This window comes from Choristoneura fumiferana, chromosome 6 (genome assembly GCF_025370935.1).
Source record: "Choristoneura fumiferana chromosome 6, NRCan_CFum_1, whole genome shotgun sequence".
Taxonomy (NCBI): domain Eukaryota; kingdom Metazoa; phylum Arthropoda; class Insecta; order Lepidoptera; family Tortricidae; genus Choristoneura; species Choristoneura fumiferana.
In genome coordinates, this window is record NC_133477.1 from 16,895,801 (window position 1) to 16,923,083 (window position 27,283).

A 27,283-nucleotide genomic window follows, 5' to 3' on the forward strand; every position below is an offset into this window, starting at 1 on the left:
TCGTGATAGACTTTTATATTCCTTAAAAACGAATTAATGTTTATGACCGGTTTTTAAAGAAAATAAAAGTCTATAATAAACTGCTATTTATAAACAAAAATGCAACGTTGCCAGCTCAGCAGGTATAAACGCTCTTAAATCATTTTATAACATTTTAGTAAAAAATACTAAATGATCGTGTGTATATTTGCAAAATAACGTAACTAAAAACCGGCAACGTAGTTCTTCAACGTTAACGCCATGGCAACTATTGTTAGCTATAATTCCGGTAACTTATAAATAGGATAAAAAAAAAACAACTAAAACCCAAATCTTTAACGTACTCCAACACCTTGACATACCACCACCATGAGAACTACCCTTTTTTTTTACTGATACCGTAAAATTTTGAAGATTGGTATGAAAATAAACTCACATGCCAAGATTTAAAAAAAATGTTACAGTATCAGTAAAAAATCCGTTAGATCTAGTCAGATCAGAATGATAAACTGTTTCCAAAAATTGAAAAATGGTGACGAAAAAAAAAGAAAACATTAAATCGTTGGGACTGGTCTGTCTGTTGTAAAAAATTAAGTAAATGTTACTATGAAAACATAAAGCTCCAAAAACCAAACCGAAATGGATGATGTATTTTGAAATGCAGGTTTAGGGGCTGTTTCACCATCCATTGATTAGCGTTAACCGACGGTTAAATGTGATGCCGTCTCCGTCTATTCGAACAAAACAAATAGAGACAGCATCACACCTAACCGCCAGTTTACGCTAATCAATGGATGGTGAAACAGCCCCTTAGTTTAGCATAATGATAAGCCGAAGTAAGTATTTACGAAGAACGAAGCCAAGCTTCTTTAGAATTTTGATCGTAACTTTCAGCTCTACAGATACTGGAAAAATAGGGTGTCCAAGTCTCAAACAATGTGACTATGAGGAAAATCATACAGGTGTGACAAAAGGGTGTGACCACGAGTTCGAAGGGAAAAGTTGAGTTAAAGTTTGATCTTCCCATTTAAAAGTTCAATGCTAAGTCATAAACGGCGTTTTTGATGAAGCTTAGCTAAAAAGCCAGCCAAGCGCGAGTTGAACTCGCGAGGAGAGGGGCTCCGTACATTGCCAAAGTCAAATGTTTTCCTCTATTTTTTTTATAAATATTTTAACGGTGCTTTTTTAATTAATATAAAATATCACATTTGAAATCCTCACAATGAGACGCGAGTTAACTACTACTAGCGCTATCTAGTGGTCCAAAGTTCTAGTGGTGTTTTAGTGAACTATTTTTCGTAAGTAAACGTATTAAGTATATTGAGTTTATTTATTTCAATTTTCTTGTAATCTACAAACAATGAACTATATTTTGTTTTTTTTTTTTCAAAATTTTAAGCTACGAATGGTCATTTTTCGTCTTTTTTCATGAATAAAATCAAAACTATTTATTTTACAATAATAACTAATATATATTTGAGATTCTCATATCGAGCCCGAAAGGAAGGAATGGATGGATGGGAGGAATCTTATATATAAAAGAAGAAACTGAACTGACTGACTGACTTATAGATCAACGCACAGCCCAAACCGCTGGGCCTAGAAACTTGAAATTTGGTACAGGGGTTCTTTCTATGATGTAAGTGAGCACTAAGAAAGGATTTTTAGAAATTCATCCCCTAAGGGGGTGAAATAGGGGGGTGACGTTTATATGGATTTTTCTCATTTCTAGACTTAGAAGTATGAAAATAGGTGTATAAGTTCTCGATTACAAATAAAAATTATCTGTGTAAGTGAAATGGATACAATTCCCCCTAAAGGGGTAAAATGGGGGGTAAAGTTTGTATGGAAATTTTCTCATTTCTGGACTTAGAAGTATGAAAATAGGTGTATAAGTTCTCGATTACAATTAAAATTATCTGTGTAAGTGAAATGGATAAAATTCCCCCCTAAAGGGTAAAATGGGGGTAAAGTTTGTATGGAAATTTTCTTTGTTTGGACTTAGAGGTATGAAAATATAAGTCCTCGATTATAATGATAAATTATCTGTGTAGGTAGGTGAAATGGATAAAATTCCCCCTAAAGGGGTAAAATGGGTGGGAGGTAAAGTTTTATGGAAATTTTCTAATTACTGGACTAAGAAGTATGAAAATAGGTGTATAAGTTTTTGTTTACAATTAAAAATTATCTGTGTAAGTGAAATGGATAATGGAAAAATGGATAAAATTCCCTCTAAAAGGGTAAATGGGGGGTAAAGTTCATATAGATTTTTTTTCATTTCTGGCCTTAGAGGTATGAAAATAGGTAAGTATATAAGTTCTCGATTACAATGAAAAAATATCTGTGTAAGTGTAATGGATATAATTTCCCTGGAAATTTTCTCATTTCTGGACATAGAAGTATGAAAATAGGTATACAAGTTCTCGATTAGAATTAAAAATTATCTGAGTAGGTGAAAAGGATAAAATTACCCCTGAAGGGGTAAAATGGGGGGTAAGATTGTTATGGTAAATTTTCTCATTTCGGCACTTAGAAGTATGAAAATAGATATACAAATTCTCGATTAGAATTAAAAATTAGCTGTGTAGGTGAAATGGATAAAATTACCCCTAAAGGGGGGGTCCTGATTAAAAATAAAAATGATCTGCGTAGGCAAAGATAAAGAAAGAAGAAGTAGCTTTCGATTTATTAGAGGGGAGTTTCTATGAGACTTCCTTACTTCTAGATTAAAAATATGGCTGGTCGCAATTTAAAATGATCCGTATGGTGTTGGCGACTTCAATAGGGGAGGGGGTTTTTCATACAAAATGTACAACCAAAATGTGGAAATTAAATTGATATTTAAAATGATGTGTAAAATAAATTTGCAAATTATTATGCAGCAGGTACACCTAACTTTAAAATTACTCATCGAGTGCATATTAAAATCAATAATATTGAATATTAAATAATTATTTAATATTTATAGCTACGCTTATAAGCGTAATTTTTGTTGTGAACCGTTCTTACTTTTTTATCATTACTTAATTTACAAAATATTATGTAGGTACAGTGCAATATTGAATATATACCTACCTCGGTTCTAGAGCAAGATTCGGTTCTCGCTGGAAGCACACGAGATAATTAATTTACTCTCGTGCTTTGAAAAAATGTTGTTTACTTATACGAAGTACTTTAGTAAAACTGTTACCTTCATTAACGGTAGTACTTCGCTATGCACACGTACAGATACAAATATCCAAATTATAACGGGGGTTAATTTAAAACATATGCCCTGATAACCAAAGTACACGCGACGAAGTCGCGGGCAAAAGCTAGTTTGATATATGACACAGAAAGGTTTGCGAAATTTTGACATGACCCTTTTTGAAATTACCCTTATTTAAAAAAATATTTATTTACTTTGCACATCTGTGTTTGGGCCATAGGATAACACCATCCTACCAAATTTCTCCTGATTTGGTCCAGTAGATTCGGAGTAAATTGGCTGTGACATACGGACGGACAGACAGACAGACGAACGAGAGTGATCCTATAAGGGTTCCGTATTTTGTTACGGAGCCCTAAAAAGGAAGGTTTATCCGTTTGAAAGATACGACGCTTTATATACTACTGTTGGAGTGAAGATTTAGAAAAATAGGCCGATGTATACATAATTTGAGTCTTTGACACCATCATTCTTTTTAAAAACGTTCAGCTTGACATCATTAATCCAAGAAGACTTAAAGTGTGAAGTAATAATGATAAAGTTAAAAAAGCGATACTTACTCGGGTCACAAGCGTAAGGAGTTAGATCTTTGACTCCCGCCTTCTTCACCACATCTTCGTCGATTGCGAAGTTACCTGTGTAGGTTTTGGGGTCTCTGAAAAAGTTTACCATAATATGTAGAGAATAGAAGAAGTTTATTGAATCAGGCGTTATATTGCGGAGTTCATGTACACTATTTGTTTTAAGTTGATGTATAGATCAGTCTTAGGCATAAATCTTAATGTTATATATTCAAACGAGTAATTCATCTACTTACATATCTAATCTAATACCTTTAAACGAGCAATTCCTTATATAAATCAGAATCTCGGAAACGGTTCCACGATAAAGATAAGGAATTATTTGCAAACATGAGTTCCGATAAAGAATTATTAGATTGAATCACGATTTCGATGAAATTTGGATATGTAGGGGTTTTCGGTGATAAACAATCGATCTAGCTTGTCTTATCTCTGGGATCTGGGAAAAATCCACAAAACTAATTAAGTACAGAAAAGCAATTCTTGTATAGTAAGTCAAAATATCGAAACGGCAAATTTCGAAAAATTTGTATACAGGGTTAATGTTAATGCATAAAGTAGTGTATACATATCTTTTCTAACTTTGGCCGTGTCAGAAGTCTTTCCTTGACTGTATGCACTTCACTTTTCATATCTACGCTCGGCGGTCGCTCTAGGGTTGTCAACTGCCTTATGCAAAAAAAACTATTGTGGTAGTGGCACTCGTATCTAGTTCTTGGATTTATTGTTGAGAATGAAACGGGAAGAATGGAAATATACATTGATAATAACTAAAATATTTTAATGTTAATGTCATTGTTATATTACAAATTTGTCACAGAAAATATCTTGCGACGATTTCGAAATTGGCGAAATGCACGGTTATTATATTTTAAAATGTAATAAATTCGCATTCTCCTTTATTGCACAAAAAAGTTCACAGACGCGTGTCTCCAGCGGATGGCACTCGCGCTCGCAACCAGTCCCAACCGGTCCGAGATGTGTCCGTGAGCAGTGTCTATGTGTGCGTTGCTCGAGCGCACTTTGTATGTAGATTGATTTCTGTATCTATCTGTTTTGTGGTAACTCTTAAACTAATAGAGATGAGAGTCTAAACAACATCATCATCGTCAGCCTTAGGACGTCCACTGTTGAACTACAGTTGCTTCGGTTGGAAACGGCCTGCATCCACCGTGAACCCGCGGTTTTCGCGGTCTAAACAACGATACAATACAATACGAATATTCTTTATTGATCACCAAAAGCAGTACAGAGACATTACAAAAATAGAAAAATTCAGGTAGGCAATAGGCGGTCTTATCGCTAAAAAGCGATCTCTTCCAGACAACCAATTTCTGAGAAATTAATAAATATGAACAGACTAACAGACTAATACGATAGTGGTATATGAGGATAAGATTCTATGTTAAATAGGTTCTAAAACCAAATCAAAGATAAGTATCACAGTGGCTTCGCGAGAGGGTAACGTCCAGGTAGCGTCACGCATATCTAGAGTGACACTCACCTGTTTTCATAAAAAAACCGTGGCGGTGGCCTAGTGGATATTGCCTCTCAAGCAAAGGGCCGTGGGTTCGAGTTATTACGAGATTTACGGTGAAGAAAAACATCGCGAGGAAATCTCTACACACCGGCGAGAACTTAATGGTATTTATGAAGTTCCCAATCCTCACTGGGCCCGCGTGGGAACTAAGAATGAAAGAAAGTACATTTATTGACAACACAAGACAAACATAGTATTAAAAGTACAAATAGACAACACGAAGGATAATAATATGTGTTATTGCGGTGAATCGGATGCTGGCTCAGCATAATGCTAAAGCGTTAAAAAACACCCCAGCGCTGATTTCCAGCCAGCACCTCTGGTCTCAAGCACTCTCATTCTTCGAGGACGCCTGTGCCCTGCAGTGGGACGTAATATCCTCCTAACGACCAAGTCAAATTTCTATTTTATTAATATGAAACTTTGCCTGTTCTGAGAGAGTTCAATGTCAAATTACTGACAAGTCCTTTATAAAGGACTTTGGGCGTTAGGAGGTTATGGGCCAAGATGATGATTTTCACACCTAATTATAACCGGGACACCTATGGCCATTAAAGGCTTCTACACACTACAGCGTATCATGCTATGACCGTAATAGGAACGCGTCAGACACGGAATGTCAAGCGCATACATCACACGCGACGGCGAAGTTCGGTAAGGAAACGTGCTAGCGGGCGGGCGTTGTCTCATTCTTTTCATTACAAAGAATATATTTTTGCCTGACACGTTTCTATTATATTGTATTCCAATCTAATTTATGACAAGCGTAAGCAAAGACGCCTTTAACCCAACCATAATAGACATTTAGTGATGTGAAAACCTAGAGGGTGAATATTCGGGCGTTTGTACCGCAGTCATTGTTCTCAACACTTTTTTTATCATATTTCTTAAGAAATAGGTACAAAAAACATCAACATCTGACACATATTGATGAATGATGACACAATGTTGATGTTTATTGTTCCTATTTCTTAATAAATCTGATAAAAAAAGTGTTGAGAATAATGACGGCGGTACAAGCGCCCGAATATTCACCTAGAACCTATTGCAAAATAATTAATCTGTTCAGTAAATCGATTATTTACTAATTTAATAGATCAACGTATTTTTGTCTATTTTATTATATACAATACTTGAATTAATTCCAAAGACTGTTTATTAAATTATAAAAGCATTAACTATTTTTTAATTTTAAGGAAAGTAAATAAAAATCGCTTATTCATCCGCACATTAATCGATTTTTAAAATGTAAAATTTTCCACCATTTCTACGCTAGTCCATGCTACTACAGATTATACACATGTATCAATCAAGAAATTAGTTACGTCAGATTTTGACGAAGATTTTTCAAATTAAAAATAAATATTGAAATCAAGTGAATTTTTGTGAAAAAAGTGATTAGACGTCTAGTTAAGAAGACACGATTTATAGATGTGTTATTGATTCGATCCAGTGGGTGTTTATACAAGAGTTTTGATGATATCGGTTTGTTAACACTTTTAATAAATTGGATTGGCAAAACGTACACAATCATGGTGTGGTGTGATACGGTGTAATGGTTACCTTAGAGTACAAGTACTTACTGGCTAAGCATGTAATAAGCAGCATCCGACACGATTTCAGGCTTGCGGCTCGTTGAAACATCGCCCGTCAACATCTCGATAGCGGCCGTTGCGATACCTAACATAATGAATGATTAGTTTTTAGGGTTCCGTACCTCAAAAGGAAAAAACGGAACCCTTATAGGATCACTTTTGTCCGTTTGTCTGTCTGTCTGACAAGACCCTTTTTCTCGGGAACGCGTGGAGGTATCAAGCTGAAATTTATATCAAATACTGAGGTCTACTGTCCCTTGGAGTTGTGAAAAAATAAAACTTCTAAGCCAACGCAATCAAAAGATGCAGCCGTTTATGCAAATTTTCGAAACTCGCAAGGGAATCAAAACCTACAGGGTACTTCCCGTGAACTCAGGATCATGAAATTTGGTATGAAGGTAGCTATTATAACACAACCAACTACAAAGGTCTGAAAATCTTGGTTTTTATGTCTGTCTGTAAATATCAATGACCAATATAATCTGACCCCACACTGCGTACATTTTGCTTAAGAGTAGGGCTCTGCATACACTGGATGTATTAAATCACTCGGAAAAAGCGAGAAATATCTTCAAGACACGATTCCTGTTTACTTACATTCCTATAAATATGTACGGAAACCTCGGGTCGCGAGTCCGACTCGCACTTGCAGTCAAACGCACCTTTGCGACAAGACTGTGGCATATGGTAATATCGCAACTTTGGAGATAGCACAGTTTTGCCGCAAAGAAGCGATGATGGGAAATAATCACCACTGTCCATGAGTACCAACTATTCAAGGAGAGTCATTAGTCAGTTGTCGGCCTTTTAAGAAAACGTAAGCCCTACAATTTCGCTGTAGGTACGTGGCAGCAAGTGCCGAACGAAACGCACAGTGGTAGACCGCCATTCATCAAGAGGATGTCGATGAAATTAAGACTTTCGGCAGGAGGTGCGATGCTATGGTTTATTTATGGTAAGGTAGCGTGAAGTATTTTCAGATATGCAGTGTTATTTTGAGTGCAGCGTTGGCAGGCCTCCCACCAGGTGGACTGACGACATCGTGAGAGTGGCGGGAAACCGGTGGATCCAAGTGGCGAGTTGTCGTTCATTGTGGCGTTCTAAGGGGGAGGCCTTTGTCCAGTAGTGGACGTCTTCCGGCTGATGATGATGATGATGATGATGAGTGTTATTTAGGGGTAAATACAGGCTCTATGTAGAAACCTGCAGAAGCCTGTGAAGTAATTCAATGGTGGGTGTAGGTACCTAAAGTTCCCAATCCGCAGTGGGCCCGCGTGGGAACTACGGCCCAAGCCCTCACTCTGGGAGGAGGCCTGTGCCCAGAAGTTGGATGTGATGATGATGATGCATTTTTATAGAGAATCCCAACCCCATATTTACCGGTCATGGGCCACAACGCGTTGACGCCGATGTTGTACGGCTTGAACTCTTCACTCATGCCGAGGACACACATTGACATGCCGTATTTGGCCATCGTGTATGCCACGTGCACTGAGAACCTGTAACAAAATAATATAATTAAATAAACGGGACGCCGAATGGGATGGCGGCGTGGCAGGCCCAGGCGTCGATGGCGGGATGATCTGGACGCCTTTCTTCGCAGCTGGTCAGAGATCGCCCAAGACCGGGTAGAGTGGAGGACATGGGGGGAGGTCTTTGCCCAGCAGTGGGACACCTCTAAAGGCTTCTAAATAATAATAGTAATGATAATAATAATAAATAAATGGGACTGGCCTGGCCGACTGGCCCTATTATACTACGAAGTGCAAAATTCGAACTTTGTATCGTATCTTGCCATCCCGCTGACACTTATATTATTTAATACGAGAGTGAGAGGGACGGTACGATACGAACTTCAAATTTCGTAGTAGCCCCTCTGGGCTGGACACGTCTGTCGCACGCGCACACAAAGGTGGGCTCACATTGTCACTTGGTGGATGCCGGAGAATGGCCACCAATGGCGAGGAAGACCGAAGAGATGGCTGGACGATTTGGACATGTACGCAAAGGACTGACATAGCGTCAGAACGGGAGTTGTGGAGGTCAAGAGGGGAGTTCTTTGCTCAGTAGGCACTTAGTACCTATTTCATCTTTTTTTTTTTATTCGACTGGATGGCAAACGAGCAAGTGGGTCTCCTGATGGTAAGAGATCACCACCGCCCATAAACATCTGCAACACCAGGGGTATTGCAGATGCGTTGCCATCCTAGAGGCCTAAGATGGGATACCTCAAGTGCCAGTAATTTCACCGGCTGTCTTACTCTCCACGCCGAAACACGGCAGGATTAGCGAGCAAGATGGTGGTAGCAATCTGGGCGGACCTTGCATAAAGTCCTACCACCTGCGAAAAGGAATTACTATTTCTATCAATATCTACGCACAGGAAGGATGGTTAACTTTGAATATTTCAGCGTTTGAATAACCTGTGACCATATTGCCTGACGCACTCGAAATCACAATTGTGTTCACCATTTCTTTCTGACACATGGTGTAAGATGAAGGTACCATCAGCCAAATAAGTGGTCTATCAATTTTTAAACAAGATTCTATCAAATGAATATGTCGCTAAAGTCGAACTTTCAAATTGACAGGCACGTCTATTGGCATTATTGTTTTATGACATGCAAACGATTATCAACTTTAGGGTGGTAGACCATATATTTGGCTGATGGTACAAAGAAATGGTGAATGCAGTCGCAAATGCCTGCGCGTTAGACAATACGGTGGTCTTAAGGCTCCGTTTTCACCAGAGATGTAGGTGGATGTGTTGCGAGGAATGTCTTTTTCATTAACCAATAGAATCGCTTTATTTACCTAGCCTCGCTCCGCTCAGCTGTTTCCACCAGAGATTTGCTGTGCGAGAATAGGTAAATGAAGGGTTTCTATTGGTTCATGAAAAACATTCCTCGCAACAAATCCAAACGCGGCCTAAAGCTCCATTAGTTGCAGTACAGGTAGCACAAAACCGATCGCCGTTTATATCCTTGGGTGCGACCTATGACCCAGCAGTTACAGACTTCTGCAGGGCTACTATCAAACTCGAAGTACATGTCATGCGGTCCCTCTGACACTTATACTACTTAACACGAGAGCGAGAGGGACGGTACGATAAGAACTTCGAGTTTCGAGTTTCGTAGTAGCCCTGCTGGCTGATATGATGAAGATGTATAAAATTACTTACCAGAAGGGGTTCATGTTTAGTGGCGGCGAAAGGTTGAGGATATGAGCATGGTTGCTGTTCTTGAGATGTGGCAAGCACAATTTTGAACTGAAACAGAAATTTCGTCTTAAAAAAAGGAATTATGGGGTGAGACTTTACCGGCCTGAATAATACCGACCCGATTATTCGTGTACACGTTCATAAAAACTCGTGTCAAACTCACATGAGTTTCTATGGGCGTGTAAAAGAAAAAGCGAGTCGTTATTTCCATGTCGGTACCTACTATCCGGGCCGGTAAAGAGTGTCACACGAATTATGCATTGCTGAAATTGTTGTTTGTGGCCACTGCCTATCTTAAATTGTCTTTAATCTAATACCTTTAAACGAGCAATTCTTGTAAATATTATATATAATCAGAATCTCGGAAACGGCTCCAACAATTTCGATGAAATTCGGTTTTGACAAATCGATCTAGCTTGGTCTCATCTCTGGGAAAACGCTTACTATAGAGTTTTAGCCCGAGCACGCCCAGCTACTTATGGTATTATGAATGATGATACTTACAAATTATCAGGTTTATTAATACATACAAACAATGTGTAAGATTTGTTGTTAGTTTTATAAGAAGTATTAACTAATTTCTATTATTATTCGTTTCTTTGTTTTTTTTTTAAAGAAAAGTTGAATTTAACTTTTTTAACGCCAATCAAAGTACCTATCCAGAGGGACCGGGCTGAAAACCAGTATTATCAAGGTGAAGACTTGTTTTGAGCCTGATTCTACATAATTTTGTCTGTGTTTATACTATGGCAATACCCATAAAATGCCACATATCCATATAGTCATCAAAACAATAAACCTAGTACTGAAAGTTGAATTTGTTGAGTTTATGCTACAGTGGCATTTAAATGGTTAATAGGATCATTCTAAGTTAAGTTTGGAACAAATGACCTAAGTACCTCTTGCATGCTCTTGCTACATTGCGTATACTTTATGGTCAGTTAATTTAAATTCATTCATTTAAGTACTTAGTTTTAATTGCGCCTAACACGAAAAATGTCTCTTCCCTGGCCTGGCCCTTTCCCTTTTTACAGTAAACCAGTAACTTTATGTAGATTTGAATCCCTCAGAACAGTTAAATTTGGTATATTTCATAAATGAATATATATAATAATTGTAATGTTATAAATGAAGTACCTTATAATTATTTTTCTCGCAGAATATATTCACTATAAACTTTGTCCTCCATATTTCGTGTCCTCTCCCCTGGCTTTTTGTAATCTTACAAATATCGTGTTTATGATCTTAATAATTGCAATCTTAATCCTAATTCAAATGAATTTGATTGAAAACCAATAACCAGTGTTATAAAAATCATATTTTTTACACTTATTGCCAGTGATTTTGATTATGATATCTGGATGCAGTTTACTGAAGGTGGTCTCTCCTCTGGTCAGTTTTATTTCACAATTATTTATCAAAATACCATATTTTAATATTATATTGACTATATATTGTGTATAGATTACACTGACTTTAATTTATTTATTTAGATTTAATACTATTTTTTATACCTGTTTTCACATGAGAAAATATCTCCCCTGGCATCTTTCCCCTGGCGCATAATTTGCCAAAATAATCATGGGTTATGAATACTAGCTTAAGGGGCTGTTTCACCATCCATTGATTGGCGTTAACCGACGGTTAAATGTGATGCCGTCTCTATTTGTTTTGTTTGAATACGCGGAGACGGCATCACATTCAACCGTCAGTTAACACTAGTCAATGGATGGTGAAACAGCCCCTAAATGAACCTTCGTTTGTTCATATCTGTTAGATGTGTAGTGGACTTTTAATCCCTTTCTTGTTTTTGAGGAAACCAGGGGAGACTGTATTAGGCACTTAAATTATATAAGAGAGCACCTACAGTCTCTTCCCTGGTCCCTTCTAAAACAGTAGAAAAATTAAAAATTAACTGGCCATTGTGTGGATATGCACAAATTAGTTGTTTTAATACAACTGTCAAGTAATTATATTAAAATTGTAACATTTTTGTTGTGCCGCATTTCTTAGGTGATTACCTCTTAACTTAGAATGACCCACTGATGGATAAACATGTTTTTTTTTGTTTGTCTCTGTAGTCATGGTACTCTTTTATCCATGAAAAGCAAATAATGAAAGGGCATTAAAAGTTGTTTAATTATACAAGTTTTCTTACGCTAAGAAAGTACCCCTGGTGTTGATGCTATGCATCAAGTCATATCTCTTCATATCAGTCTCCGCGGTACCCGTGAGAGAGATAGCAGACGCGTTGTTTACCAGAATGTCAATCCCGTTGAACTGGAAAAGATAAGTATACAAAATATTACAACAAACAATAAACATGCCTAATTATATCATTTGACTAAGTTATGTGCCAAATAAACATTCAGTGTTATGTTACAAAGTGACTCCTTCTATAGTAGGTTCATAAGTAATGGTAAAATATGGAACCCTCTTAATCATGTCATGGGCACTAGGCGTAAAAGAAAATAAATAGACTAAGATACAGAATGAAACCTATAAATGCACCTCCTTATATGCAGATGCAAGATGCAATGCACCCTTCTAAAAATAATCCTGCCAGTGTCCATGCTCTTATTTTAATGCAACTTTAACTCTGACTTATCCAGTTTTTATGCTAGTGTGATGGAATGATAAACTGATGAATGAATAGAATGATTTTTTTTTTCATATAAATATAAAATTACCATAGTTTTTTTTTTAACTAGTGGGATCTCCCTTTTAAATTATTGGTTAAACAACTTGAATTAAAATTTTGTAGCAAATAGGTACCTACTCTATGATAGTAACAAGTGACTCAGGCCACTGTATAAAATTGCAAGGAAATATTGAAGGTCATAGTAACAATGCTGCAATTCATATTGCAGATAAAAACTTAATTGAAAGATAATGGATATCAAGATCAATTACCTTCTTGATTGCTTCATCAATGGCCTTTTGGATTTGCTTTTCATCTCTCACATCTACAATGCACGGCAGGGCCTTGCCTCCAAGAGCTTCAACTGAAAAAAATAAGTTTTTTTTTTTCTATTTTTTAGTCTTGAAGCAGCCTTTATCATATATATCAAATTATGGAGCTATCTTCCAAACTTGTGTTTGATGATAATCCAGCATGGTAACCAGATAAACTTTTTTTTAAAGATAAATTTATGAACAACCTTTAGCATAGTAATTCAATTTTAGTTACTATAGTTTAATGGAGGAAGACTATTTATACATTTATTTACTTACTAAAACTCATAAAATAAACAAAATGTTCAAAACATAATAAGCAAAATTTCAATCCAATGCATGTTTCCAATTTATCAACATAATCAACATAAATAAAACCACCATGAAAATATTACTTGGCTGAGTATCAACAAGCCCTGTTCCAGTTCAAAGTCCAAAGTAACAGAAAAAGCAAACTACAGAAAAACCAATTACTCGACTGTGGTTTTGACTCGTATTTTTTTTTTGGAGCCTCAAATGCTATAGAATTAAGTGTTCATCCTTACTTTCTTCAGCAGCGGTGTAAATAGTGCCTGGTAGTTTTGGATGAGGATCAGCGGTCTTTGCCGCAATCACCACATTAGCACCATCTTTAGCTGCCTTGAGGGCAATAGCCTTCCCAATACCACGGGAAGCGCCCGTAATAAACAACGTGCGCCCTGCTAGTTTACTAAAAATTAAAATAATTCATAAAAGAAAGTGGAATGCCAACGTCAATACAAAATGTTTCGTCAAGTTTACTCACCCTGTGTTCGCTACTAAACTCATATTGTATGCTTCGCCTTGGTTCTTTGAAGACTAAATTTATCTTTTCAAGTTATAATTTATATGGCAGAGCTTACTGATAATACTAAAACGGGACAAATTATCGTCTCTGCCGCAACAGCCCCGTTTCGTTTACTAAAACGAGAACGGAACGAATGGAATGAATTTAGCTGCAAACCAAACGTCAAATTAAAATGTCACATTATGGCATGTCATCGGTCTGGCAGATAAGCACAGATATTAAATGAGTTTCTTGGTGCGAAATATCGCTAGATGGAGTTAGTATCGGGGGTTCGTTTGACGTTGAAGTCTTGCTGTGATTGGCCAATCACAAACTAATTAACCAATCACAAACGTGACCCAAATAAAAAATGTCAAACAGATCTCACGATACTAGCGCCAATTAAACTGTCACAGAAAGCCTCATTCTTGCCTCATTAGTGGGAAATTTAAAACATTAAACTACCGTGAGACTCACTCATATCCGTGCTCCCTTGAAGAAGGGCTACGAAATAGCCCGAAACATGTCGAGCTAAGCTCGATTTAAGACGTGAGTTATCCGTTACAATATCATTTAATATGGGAAATTTTAAGTCGAAAGTGTTGCGCTACGCGTGGTTCCTTATCTCTATGCCAAAAAAACGTTGGATTGGAGTCACTATTCTTACAACTGTAGGTACCCTTAGTGTAAGTTTTCGGTTACAAAATACGTCTCGATGGCGTTCTCGTTAAAATCTCAATTTGTGTGGAAACACGAACATCGCAAACGTTCCGCTAGAGGCGCTGTTCGTGTTTGCATACAAATTTAGATTTTAACGCGAACGCGATCGAGACGTATTTCGTAACCGAAAACTTACACTAAGGGCAAGGAAAGTTGGGCCCGCTTGACTAAAACATGTATGAACAAGAAAGAGCCAAACTGTGCTTATCTACAACAGTCTTGTAAAAAAAAGAGCTCACAAACATGTTCAATCAAACTATCGCTGCTGACCCGACTTACCCTACTTAATCTAAATTGGCTACATCCGTCATCGTAACACAATGGCCGTGGTTCATTACGGGACAGTGCAAGATACGAATCTACACTACATAATTCTGTTTGATCCGTGATGGTAATGGGGCTTCTAAAAAAGAACCAGAATTCCTACATACATATGACATCACTGATATTGATCTGGAATCTGAATAAAAGTTTCAACGGCATCCACATTAGTATACTCGTAATCCAATCCTCGCAATCCAATTTTTATTTATATAAGTAACAAAGCACCTGCACAAACCTGCGAAGCAATTCAATGGTGCGTGTGAAGTTCCCAATCCGCACTGGGCCCGCGTGGGAACTACGGCCCAAGCCCTCTTGTTCTGAGAGGAGGCCTGTGCCCAGCAGTGGGACGTATATAGGCTGGGATGATGATGATGATGATGAAGTAACAAAGTTTAATAAAATACCAGAAAAGATTTGAATTACATTTATTTTTGTGCATCACGTTATACTCCAACTTTACTAAGATCTAAGTACACTCAGGACCTGGACAAGTTCTTAATCAGTATTCACGTAGTTAAACCACAATAACTCACTTATCTAACATGGATTAAATCCACACGAAGTGTAAATGGCGATAAAGATAAGTAATAGATAAGTAAAGATATCAAACCCTGTCCTACTAATATTATAAATGAGAAAGTCTATGAAGATGTTTGTTTCTCAATCATTAAATAAGTAGCTTCTAAACCGATAAAGATTAGCGTAGGTATAGTACACTCTTACTTACTTAACCTTTCGTGCTTTGCCCTGGATCATTCGTAAGGGATTAGTAACTCAGCTACAATCGGCACCATAAAAAGGATTCTAACTGCTTCTACCTTCTAAATTATGTTTACTAGTTTTTTACCCGACTGCCCAAAGGAGGGTTATTTTAATCCTTTTTTTACTATCCCGCAGAAACTGTGCTACTTTATTGGAATAAAAAATATTCTATATCACTGACATATTCACACAATTTAACATTTATTTCACATTTATGATGTATTAGTAGGATAGGGATATATATAGCCTGGAAATAAGCATTGTAAAACGAGATAGGATTTGCATCGAGTAGTACCATTTTAGAATCACATCATCGCAGATTATAGGTAGCTATAGTACCTGTTATTATTACATATTATAGTTTTGGTGCTAAAATGCCTTATCTGGCTATTCTTTTGTCTATGCCACTTTTGAGTTATATTCGTCTCTTTCTTACCAGCTGCGAAAAATGAGCAACACTGTTCGAGATACAAAAAAATTATTAGGTGAATTGAGCTATGCCGAATACCTTTACTGTTTTGTTTAGTTCACGATATTTTTGCATTCAATTAAAAAAAATACTGCGGTTTCCTGTGCTTTATGAAAAGACGCTTAAAAGATTTCTAAAATTTGTATTGACATTTTTACACCATAACTAATATATAGAAGTAGCAATATACTTAGGTAGTTAAGAGTATTAGGAACAATGACAACGGCTCGGACTTGGCATTTAAAAGAAGAATGCATGAAAATATAGTGTCGCACAAACGTAGTTTTTCGCACATGTGATCGTGGTGTTATTAATTAGGTCATAAAAGTCCAATCCGTTTTCATAGCACTCAGGTGTGATTTTAAAACGCTGGGTGTGGCAGTTTTTGTTTGCTTGTTTACAATGCCCTAACTGGCTTCTATTTCATAAACTTGACAGGCAAAAAGCGACTATGACAATCTTCGATCAACAATACTACGTACGTATTGATGATCGAAGATGACAATGCGGATTTATCGACATAATATGAAATACTTATTGCTAGATGGCGTTAGTAACGAGAGGTCCGTATAATATTAAGTATGTTACAGTCTTGCTTGCCCAAATAGCCTGTCAGAGAAACCATCATTCAAAATACAGTGCTTACTAACGAGATTTGTCTTACAATTAAATCAAACTTGAAATGGGCAACGAAATTCAGACCGATAGTAAGTGTTGGCTCGGCTGTCGCCTGTCACGTTTATGAAATTAGTTTTTTCGACTGTCTTTGCGACTTCCACTCAAAACCATTTCTCCCTTTACCGACTGTGCAGAAAATAATGAAATTGTAGCCTCCTTTTTATCTGGTAAAGTACTTTCATCTCATGACACACCGCGAACAGGTGAATACAATAATCTAAAATAAATCTACTTTATTTTTCATAAGACATTTAAGTTAGGCTTCATAATTAATAACATTTGCAATCCTCTTCTAAATATGGCTCGAATCATTGATAATATTTATTTCATTTATATATATTTAAATAGCTATTTCACAATCTTTCATTAATTTCATTACATTACACATTATATTGTACATAATGGCTAACTACAAAAATATACATTTCCAATTGAAACAAAATGTACCTACTTTAGGTACTAATTCATTTGAGTATTCCATTACATTTCTAGAAATTGCTATGAAAATAAAACATTTATGGCTATAAAAATAATTAGTTTAAAGAATACTTCGTAAGAGATCTATTGGGCGTGTAAGCCTACACAATATACTTAATACAGTATAAAATATGTTGCCGAACACTTGCCAAACCTTTAACCAACTGATAACAAGCTAAGATTATAAAGATAAATAATTAGAACATAGCCGGGTGGTCTTTGGAAGTTGAACTTTCCAAAGAATACTTTGAGCGAGGACTTCGGACATTGAACATTTAACTAGGTGCCATCAGCCAAATATACGAGTATTATGTGGTCCACCACCCTAAAGTTGATAATCGTTTGCACGTCACAAAACAATAATGACGTGTCTGTCAACTTGAAAGTTCGACTTTTACATTTGATAGGAACTTGTTTAAAAATTGATAGACCAGTTATTTGGCTGATGATACAAGGGTCATATACAGAATTTCGTTCGTTCAAGTTTAGGGTTCAGACACTTTTTCTATTCTACGCGCACGTTCATTAAATTTTAGGTACGTTTGATGACTTCCACTATTGCTTTTTATTCCATAACAGAAAAACAACGTTTAGTTGTCAGGAGACAGTAGACAGTCACTCAATCAATGGAATAACAAGGTTCCATATATTTCACACTCAAAATACGTAGTTTCACAAACACAAAACAATAACAAGGACAAGAATAAAAAGATGTTACTTTGAAAATTGCGTATTATTTTTTATATGTATTGGAAATCTAGAGGTAAACCAAAAATAAACATTATTTGGAAAATGAATGAAAGAGGAACTAAAATTTTTCGTACAGGATCGCTGCTCTCAGGATCCATTTCAATTTGCTGTATATTTTTTTACTTTACGCATTTATCTTGCATGTACCTATTATAAATTTCGGATTTAATAATTAGTGGGGAACCCAATTTGGTATCCATATTCTTTCGATGTTTTGGTTTAAAACCGTTTTATCACTGTGACTGTAATATTGACATTGCACGAAACCGAAAGGCATCATAAGGGGCCAGTTAGGATTTATATAATTTTAGTTGTAAATATTTGTAGTTCGTTAGTAACACGTTTAACTTTTTTTAAAAATAATTTTACGTCTTAGGTTTGGAAATATTTAGTGAGGATCCCTTTAATTATTTGATTTTTACCGCTCTTCGCAAGCAACGCATAATATTTAATATCTATTAAATATCGTAAAGCATATTCATTCATTTACCATTCGAAAAAATAAAACTTAATTTATTCTTATTACGTCCTATATTTAATTTACTTATATAGAATATATTGTGAACCTAATCGATTTAAAACTAAGTATATTTACAATAAAAATAAATTGTAAAATAATACAGAGCAGTAAATAAATCTACCCAAAATGAGCCCATTTCACGACTGATTATTGTTAGTATTGTACCATTAAAAAGGTATCAATACCAACGCCAAAGCTCATAGAAAATAACATTGTAATTTGGATTAAAACTGCATTTGTATGAATTTGAAATGTCCCATAAATAGGGTAGTGATGAATTATTTTCTTATTATGACTTTAACTTGTAGGTAGTAAAAATATATACTTTTCACCCTGTTTTCCTACGTGATATGAAGTTTGTCGCTCTCAAAATGAATCAGGCACTTCTATGCATATTAAAATATGTAGCCAACTTCATAATTATCAAAACATATCTCTTGGACGTTGAGGTTATCCCATTTCAAATACTCTTAAAGCATTTTCATAATCGATTTACGAGTTTCGGTTTTACGAATTGGTTGATTTGTTGGTTGTTATACTGTTATGCTATTGCGGTACTTTGTTAACATTTGGAATTAAAGAAAGAGACAACAATGCTCTAATCTAACGGTTTAAATGTCCACTGAAATATTGCATACTATTGTACCTACCTACGGCCTAATAATTAGATTTGTTATAAATAGAGAACAACAAGAGATTGAAATCGATCTAAGTCGGTAAGCTATCTGAGAAGCATTACAACCTACGCCAGTCTAGAGCTAGATCCTAGAAATTTCAATAGAAAGAGCGATATATTCCGTTAAAGTGAGAAGCACCATACATTCTGTTAAACATACTAAAGTCACAACTTTACTTATCTAACGTATTAAAGCATCAACGAAAATAATTGGCACCAGAAATCAACTTAACCCTAAAAACTGATTTCAATTTTAAGTCAATGGCGGGAACACGAGTAAAAAAAATTATATAAACGCAGGCTGTTTGGCAGAGTGTTGCAGGGCTGCCAACACGTCGTGTTTGAGTCTAACGTAGAGTCTGCCTTTCCGCCATGGGTTTTGCAACTGGAGTGGCCTGAAGTCATCCCTGAGGCATCGTTCTCTGGCTCCTATGACGGCTACCAGGCAGAAGTCTTGTAGTTTCTCCGGGCCGTAGACAGGGCCGGACTTTCCCTTGAGCACGGCGGCCATATTGAGCTGTTTGACGACTAAGTCGATGACCTCGCGGGCAGAGGTGCGCGGGGTTACGTGTAGTTTGAGCGAAGTGCCGGCTGCTAGTCCTGTCTCATAGGCGGCAAACACCTGAAAATTAAAGTGTTTAAAACTTTGGCGCATTCCGAAATATTTTTTCATTTTTTTGCAGCCATAGTAAGTGCATTTACCTGTAATATTCCCGGTTGGTCTGGCGGCCGTTCTGTCTTAACGCTGCTGTCCTCGCTATCGCTCCTCGCGTCAGTCTTAGGAACCTTATTGTGATACTCTTCTTCTTGAGCCTCCAGTAAAGTCTGCCTCTTCGCACACGATCCTTTCGTCAACTCCTGCCCAGTATCAATAAACTCAACATCTGTTGATTTCACATTGGTCATGCTTTTCGATGAGATCACGTTGCACGGAGTTCTATGCTTCACCTGCGGACGGATTTTTAAAGGAACCATTGTGGCTGTTATAGGACAACTCTGACTTTCGGAATCGCTCGACAAACTCCCGGCAGATTCTGAGGCTATTCCTTTCGATGGACGCACGCTGATCATACTGCCAGGGTAATAACCTTTCACGGTCAACAGGGGACTTGATGTGGTCGACATGCTTGCGTTAATACTGTTAGGTCTCGGTTTCGGTTCGATGTCCTCATTTTGGAGGACTAGAGTGTCTTCGCTCCTTGATGGGGGCAGGCGGTTGCTTCCGATACTAGCGTGGGAACCTGAAGATTTCACGTCAAATTGAGAGTTACTACTCATGTAAGTGTTGCTCATAACGCTTGACTGCGTAAACTGTGAATCGGCGCTGCCTTTTCTTGAGTAATTCGGCTGCGCGTTGAGATACTGTGAACTGCTTAGGTTTAGAGTAGAGACAGATGTTTGTCGTGGGGCTAGACTTAACTGTTGTTCAGACTTACTGAATTCAGGGTGTAAGTTTGCATGATTTCCGTTCCCAGCTGGTCCGGGCCATGATCCTCTGCCTGGCGAGGTTTTGGTGATCTTGCCATCTCTTGACGGTATTTGAAGGAACTCTACTTTCAGATTATTGTCTTTTTCATTGCTTTCAGGGTCGGATCCGTCTACACTGGATTGAGAAGGCATTCTATCTATGACGTACTTGAGCAATATCCCGGAACTAGGAATCGCTTTGTCCTTGTCTCTCGCGAAACCAATCAGATCCATAAGCCAACGCTCTGCTTTCCATATGGCGTTCAAGTTATTTTGGAGATCTTCTAGCTTCGATAAACGTTCTTTAGCAGTTTGTAGCTCGGTGCAAGAGAATGCTTCTCGGTGAGAATGAGCGGCTAGAGCAACGTCTAGTTCTAGCACGCAGCTTAGTTTAGAGTATTTGTTTAGTATATTGGTATGATACGTCTGCAGGTGTATCATCTCGAACGCTTGTATGGGAAGACTGAGTAGATCTCCTTTCTGGAGTAGTATTTCTTTTTGTCCTGGTACCGAACAAGCCTGTTCCGCGGGTGGACATAGCATGATGAAACTGACGTCGGTATTAAGCTCTATGACCTCGAGGTCGTAGATTCGGTGGGTGATGGCAGTTTCGGTAGATATGTCCATTTCCTTGAAGAGGCGGCGGCAGGCGGAAGCTATCTGGTCGAGGAACATCTCTTGAGATTCAGAAGGCTTTTCCTGGTTGCCGATGGCTGCATAGGCGGCAATAGTTTGCTGGTCTTCAGCTGAAGCGTGGCCTGCTTGCGTTTTTAAAAAGTCCCATTCCTCACTGAAACAAGAAACTATTTTCAGTAACAACGATTTAACAGCCCTATCTTCCTTTCGTATTATGGGATCACATTTCTATTCTCTGTGCTCGGTGAATTGCGAAAAAAAACTTAGTAAAATTAATTAAACTGATACTGAGAAAAATCCAAGTTAGTCCAATGGATTGGAGCTGAATGGAACTGTACCAACTGCGGCTAAATCCAATTTTTTTATACCTACGTCAGTAATCCCTTTCAGAAAACAAGAAGGTTCTTTAAATGCTGGAAGGTACTACTCACGCAGAAACGTGTGGGTTTTCCCTGACCCTGGTGTGGGGAGGCACATTCGGCGTACGAGCTGGCGCCACGATGCGAACCACCTCCACTGAGGATTGCAGCTTCAGATAACCCAAGTACAAGCCACGCGGTAGCTGCACGCGCGATACCTGCAGAGAAGTAAGTAATTAGTTTTAAATCCAGTTGTGAGGCCGTAAAGCTTATGAGATTCAAATAGTCAATCAAGCGCCGCAGTGTAATGTAACTTGCACTATTTTTCTTGCAGGTTTAATCCGGAATAAGGTACGTGTGTTAGTAATCTTACTACCGTTGGATCATTATTAACCAGTGGTTTACGACTTAAAACATTTCTAGTGGATTAATTACGATCATTTTTCCTGCTTCATGTTACGTGACTCAGTGGGTTACAATTTAACTGGTTAGACTGTACCGGAGGTTACTTTCTAGGTACATTAGTAAGTACGTTAATTTGGGTTTTGGAGTAACACTTATGACTTCATAGCTCTCCTACTTACCAAGGTGTATACGTATATGTGTCATGTTGGACAGAGATGCTATGAGTGTTGGCTTGAGAACCAATAACTGCACTTCTTTCGAATGTAGCTACGTGTGTACCTAATGTCTGATCGCATTACTAATGCAAGTATAGCGGTGTCAACAAGCGGCGACACACGGCTGAAGGTAGTATTCAGTGTTGGAATCTTATTTTTCAGAGGTCGCTAGAAATGTTGAAAAAGTCGCCAGCTTGTGGTAAATTAGCTCTTAGTGTTGCGAAGCATATAGAAAAATGTTAAAGAAAAGGTTAGAACGCCTGAAAAAAAGTTGCTGACATGGTCTCAAAAGTAGCTACAAACGACTAAATTGGCAACGCTGTTTGTATTCTCTATTCTATGCCTTACGCTCAACAACGTGAAGTTAACAGCAAAACCACCCCAATAAATTTAGTACGTACACCAAACACTAGGTGGCACCACTAGTTACCTGATGGTAGGCAATCTGGTCATGAACAGACGCCATAAGCAGCTCTCCAATAGTGTTATCTTCGCTTAGCACACGCCGCCGCAGTCGTGATACCGGCGCCCACCGCGAATTCAGCGCTGAGACCGATTTGGCTGACTTGACGCTATTCACGCAAGACAGGACCACGGTGCCGTGCGAGTCCCGAAGTGGTTTGTGGTATAGTTGACCTGGAATATGGGAGATCAGGGTTAGCGATACTAGCCAGTTGAGATAGAAGCGCGAAGCGATAGAAGTCAATCGCAGGAAACTACCCAGTAGAGTAGACTCATCATCCCTGCCTATATACTCCCAATGCTGGGCACAGGCCTCCTCTCAGAATGAGAGGGCTTGGGCCGTAGTTCCCACGCGGGCCCAGTGCGGATTGGGAACTTCACACACACCACTGAATTGCTTCGCAGGTTTGTGCAGGTTTCATTGTATGAGGTTGTAAGTGTGTAAGTGAGTGGTTGTAAGCATTATGATGCTACTTGCCAAGTTTTACTCGCTTAGGAACCGGCGCTTCGGTGTTGCTTTTGGAAAGCATACTACCTGTGTGTGCACGCGCAGTGAATTGATGGTAATGAATGGGTTACAGGTATTTGGGTTTGCTGGATTATGAGGGCGACTGAACAGCATATGTTTGCCAAGAGACTTTGTTCTGCAACGCGCAGACATAAGCTGAGTCACTTTCCCTTTTAATAGTTTGATTATATTATTTGTGATGCATTACTTGTAAACAAACTATTAACTAAATCTCTTTTATTTATTGTTATTTTTTATTTACCTAGATCCTGTATACAGAGCGCGGACTGCATCTGCGCAGCCGCAGTAAGCAGCTTGAGTCTGAAGTGGATGGACGACGAAGTATGTTTCTCCATGTCTGATCGCAAAGATTTCACGTCATCCCACGCGCAGGACACCTGGAATACAAAAATATTCATCATAGCAGTTTATATATACGTCCCACTGGTGGGCACAGGCCTCATCTCAGGATGAGAGGGCTTGGCGGTCCAGCCCAAACTTATCTCTCATCTTTGAGGGCTCAGTGCGGATTGGTAATTTCATACAAATCATTAAATTGCTTCATAGGTTTGTACAGATTTCTTTTCTCACAATGTTTTCTTACACCGTAAAGCTCTCGTAGTAAATTTCAAACCCAAGTTTGTTCGCACATGAATTTTGAAAAGCTCAGAAGTGCAAGCCTGGATTTGAACGCTCGATCCTCTGCTTGAGAGGCCATAGGTCAAACCACTAGACGGCCAGTGCCACAAAACATTATGGAATAGGAGAATACTAAAATACCTACCATGGGGTCACTTTAAAATTTAATTTAGTTTTTAATCCCCGACGCAAAAAGAGGGGTGTTATAAGTTTGACCGCTATGTGTGTCTGTATGTCTATCTGTAACACTGTAGCTCTTAAACGGGTGAAATGATTTGAATGCGGTTTTTTTCATTTGAAAGCAGCGTTTCTAGCGATGGTTCATAAACATGTTGAATCAAAATTGGTTCAGTTCTTATTGAGATATTGAATTTTGAAGTGAAAATGTCGAAGGTTTTCCCACTTTTTGTTGGTTCATGTTGGTAAGGTTATAGCAACTAAGTAGCTGATTTTTACAATTATTTTAACTGCTAGCAGTGAACAATAACTATTATCGACGTTTGGTAGTTTGAAGCAGAGCCAATCAACTATTTTACCGACACTTTGGGCGTCTCCTGCGCTACCAAAATTGTCTCTGGCGTTACCAAAAAATCGTACTTCCAACAAGATATTTCACAGTTTAATAGGTTGAACTTACGTAGGATGGCATGTATTCATATGCACCATCTATTAAATTATAGAAAAAACATGTTTACTTACAAAAATCTGCAATTGTTTGAAAAATGTCGCGGACAGATTAGTGTGGGTAAAAAATTTGATTGGCCCAGCAAAGTTTGGGGAGATCATGTTCACCAGTGGACTGACATGAAAGAAAAGAAAAAACGTACCCAAAATGTTGTTTTACCTTCATAAGCCAATGGAAGTCTGTGTAGATACATGTGGGATAGGTCTCGTCCACCTCTATGACAGGCAAGAATTCTTCGCTCGTCACTAGAACTTTGTCTTCGTGGTACAGGATGCAGGCAAGGTATACTCCCCTAGAATAAAAAAAATACAGATGCAATTACAAATAGATATTTTAAATCGATCATGCGCCAAAATAACTTGACACACAACAATATTTAAAGCAGAAATATTAGAAATGGCTAATTTGTGAGGTTCTTTTAAGATCTAGGTACGAAAATACTGTCGCATTGTAGCTCCATCTTGACGTTACACCTTTAATTTACTTTGATAAAGTCCTTGCAGGGATCAGCCATAATTTACCTATAAAATGTTTATTATTCATATTAAATATATTGACCCGGATAACTCACGTCTTAAATCGAGTTTAGCTCGACATGTTTCGGGCTAATCCGTAGCCCTTCGTCTTCGGAGCAACGCGCTCTGCTCGCGCGACTACCCGACGAAACTGACACCGGCACACAACTACCCGCGTTTTCATCATCATTACAACTGTCAAACTGTCGTGAGTTATCCGGGTCAATATATTTAATATGCGTGAGTCTCACGGTAGTTTCATGTTTATTATTATTATTAACCTGTCCTCTCCCAGAGGCACAAATTTGTGCCCAAATTCCTTTGATCCTGTTATCCTGGGAGATGACAGATATAGCTTATTGATGGAGAATGACAAGAAAACATTTAAAGTTGCTATTAAGTGCCAAACATAATTTTGTTAGTGTTTTTCCCGTGTAATATTTAATGTGTCTTTAGACCATCTTTTGTTTATTCTGCATTTCTTCTTCGTTTATCTTGCAAATGTTAAGACCGCCGAGGACTTTTTACAATGGTTTTAGTCTGCCAACGCTTTCGGAAAACCAACATTACTAAGAAGAATGCGGCGAAAAGAACCTTGGCAGAAAGTATTTTTTGCAGGAATAACCAAGGAAACAACTGGCAATTCAAGATTGCTATTGCCAAGTCACGATCACAAGATTTCAGTCTGCTTAAGTTCAAGTTCAAGGCTTTTTAAGCCGCAGTGAACAGGCTGGAGTATGTTAGCAGTCGGATATCTTCTTGCGCGGTAGTCGCGTCAGCTGGGCGGGCGCCTGTCAGTTAGAACTGCTTAAGTACCTCCTCAGATTCTTTTGGAACTTGCTAGCCGCAGTGAACAGCTGGCGTATGGTAGCGGTCATCTTGCGCGCAGACTTGCGGCTGGGCGGGCGCCTGTCAGTTAGAACTGCTTAGCTCCTCATATTCTTCTGGAACTTGCTAGCCGCAGTGAACAGCTGGCCTATGGTAGCGGTCATCTTGTGCGGCAGACTTGGCGGCTGGGCGGGCACCTGCCAGTTAGAACTGCTTACCTCCTCAGATTCTTCTGGAACTTGCTAGCCGCAGTGAACAACTGGCGAATGGTAGCGGTTTTCTTGCGCGGCAGTCGCGGCGGTTGCGCGGGCGGCCGTTGCCGCGCGCCCGCCGCGGCCGTCGCGAGCGCCTCCAACGCCGCCGCCGCGCCGCCCGAGTCGCCGCGGGACGCGCGCGTCGATACGTCGCGCCAGCCTGGACGATAATTTACGTTATTACTATCCTTCCATTAACTTCAGCTGTAACTAACCATGTTTCTAACTAGTTAGGGGAAGGTTGTTATTATGATTGGGCCACTTATTATCTTCGCTGCCTTATAATCTGGTCAATTATATAAGTAAATAAACAAGCTTGATAATTATTAATTTAAACTCCTCAAATAAAATTCATTCGTTTCCTTAAACACAACTGAATGAAGTATTATAATAATCCTGATAAAAACAGTGAAAAGAACGAACACAAAGGAGGTAAAGTTCACATTGTAGCGGCATTCAAAATAACCGCTCGACTTTCAGAGCGCTGGTCACACCAAATTCAGGTGAGAGGTTTATGACCAGCCATGCAAAAACATTTGATTCTCCATTGAGGTTATAAGTATGACATTGATAATGGCACTGGCTTTTGGGGGAAGGCTTGTGCGCCCTGGATCCGGCACTGCTCGGTGAAGCAATGTAAACTTACTGCTAGGCACAACGCTGCGCGGCGTCGACACAGTGAACCCGCCCCAGCCTTTCACATTGCCGGCCGCCGCGCGGAAGAAGTAGCGTCGTCCGCGCGTCAGCCCCGCGGCCATCACGCGGGTACCGCTCGCCGAGAGAGCCACCTCACGCGTCCCGCACACGTTCGAGAAGTCCGCGCGGGATGACCATTCCACTGGAAATTAAGGTTTAGTAAGTGAGCGTGATACCAGGCGCCGTCTCACTTCAAAAAAAGTGGGAGAGAGAGAGAGACAGAGAGGTTTACACATATATTCGGTACACAGAGTAAGACGCATTGAAAAATAAAACATTTTGAGAGAACATCGAATGGAAATTGGGCCACACTCAGCATAATGTTTCGTGGGCACATTTTGTTGATAATTATGGT

At 38.5% G+C, this 27,283-nt stretch overlaps 2 protein-coding genes across 2 annotated transcripts; both read right to left on the reverse strand.

Annotated features, from left to right (window-relative positions):
* Positions 1 to 3,592: 3,592 nt before the first annotated feature.
* LOC141429212 (hydroxysteroid dehydrogenase-like protein 2) lies at positions 3,593 to 14,061 on the reverse strand. Its single transcript, XM_074089482.1, has 8 exons — positions 13,863 to 14,061; positions 13,624 to 13,787; positions 13,037 to 13,128; positions 12,282 to 12,403; positions 10,085 to 10,171; positions 8,284 to 8,402; positions 6,892 to 6,988; positions 3,593 to 3,842 (listed from the first exon to the last, which is right to left on the reverse strand). The coding sequence occupies exons 1-8, from the start codon at positions 13,883 to 13,885 to the stop codon at positions 3,608 to 3,610; spliced, it is 939 nt and encodes a 312-aa protein (XP_073945583.1). The 5' UTR covers positions 13,886 to 14,061; the 3' UTR covers positions 3,593 to 3,607.
* A 5,068-nt stretch (positions 14,062 to 19,129) lies between these two features.
* Positions 19,130 to 27,070, reverse strand: wake (ankyrin repeat and fibronectin type III domain containing protein wide awake; the record flags this gene model as incomplete). Its single annotated transcript, XM_074089475.1, is given in 8 exon segments — positions 19,130 to 19,881; positions 19,962 to 21,516; positions 21,794 to 21,939; positions 22,772 to 22,977; positions 23,574 to 23,709; positions 24,795 to 24,927; positions 26,197 to 26,392; positions 26,879 to 27,070. Coding segments are annotated over 8 exon segments (2,820 nt in total). The 3' UTR covers positions 19,130 to 19,545.
* Positions 27,071 to 27,283: the final 213 nt, after the last annotated feature.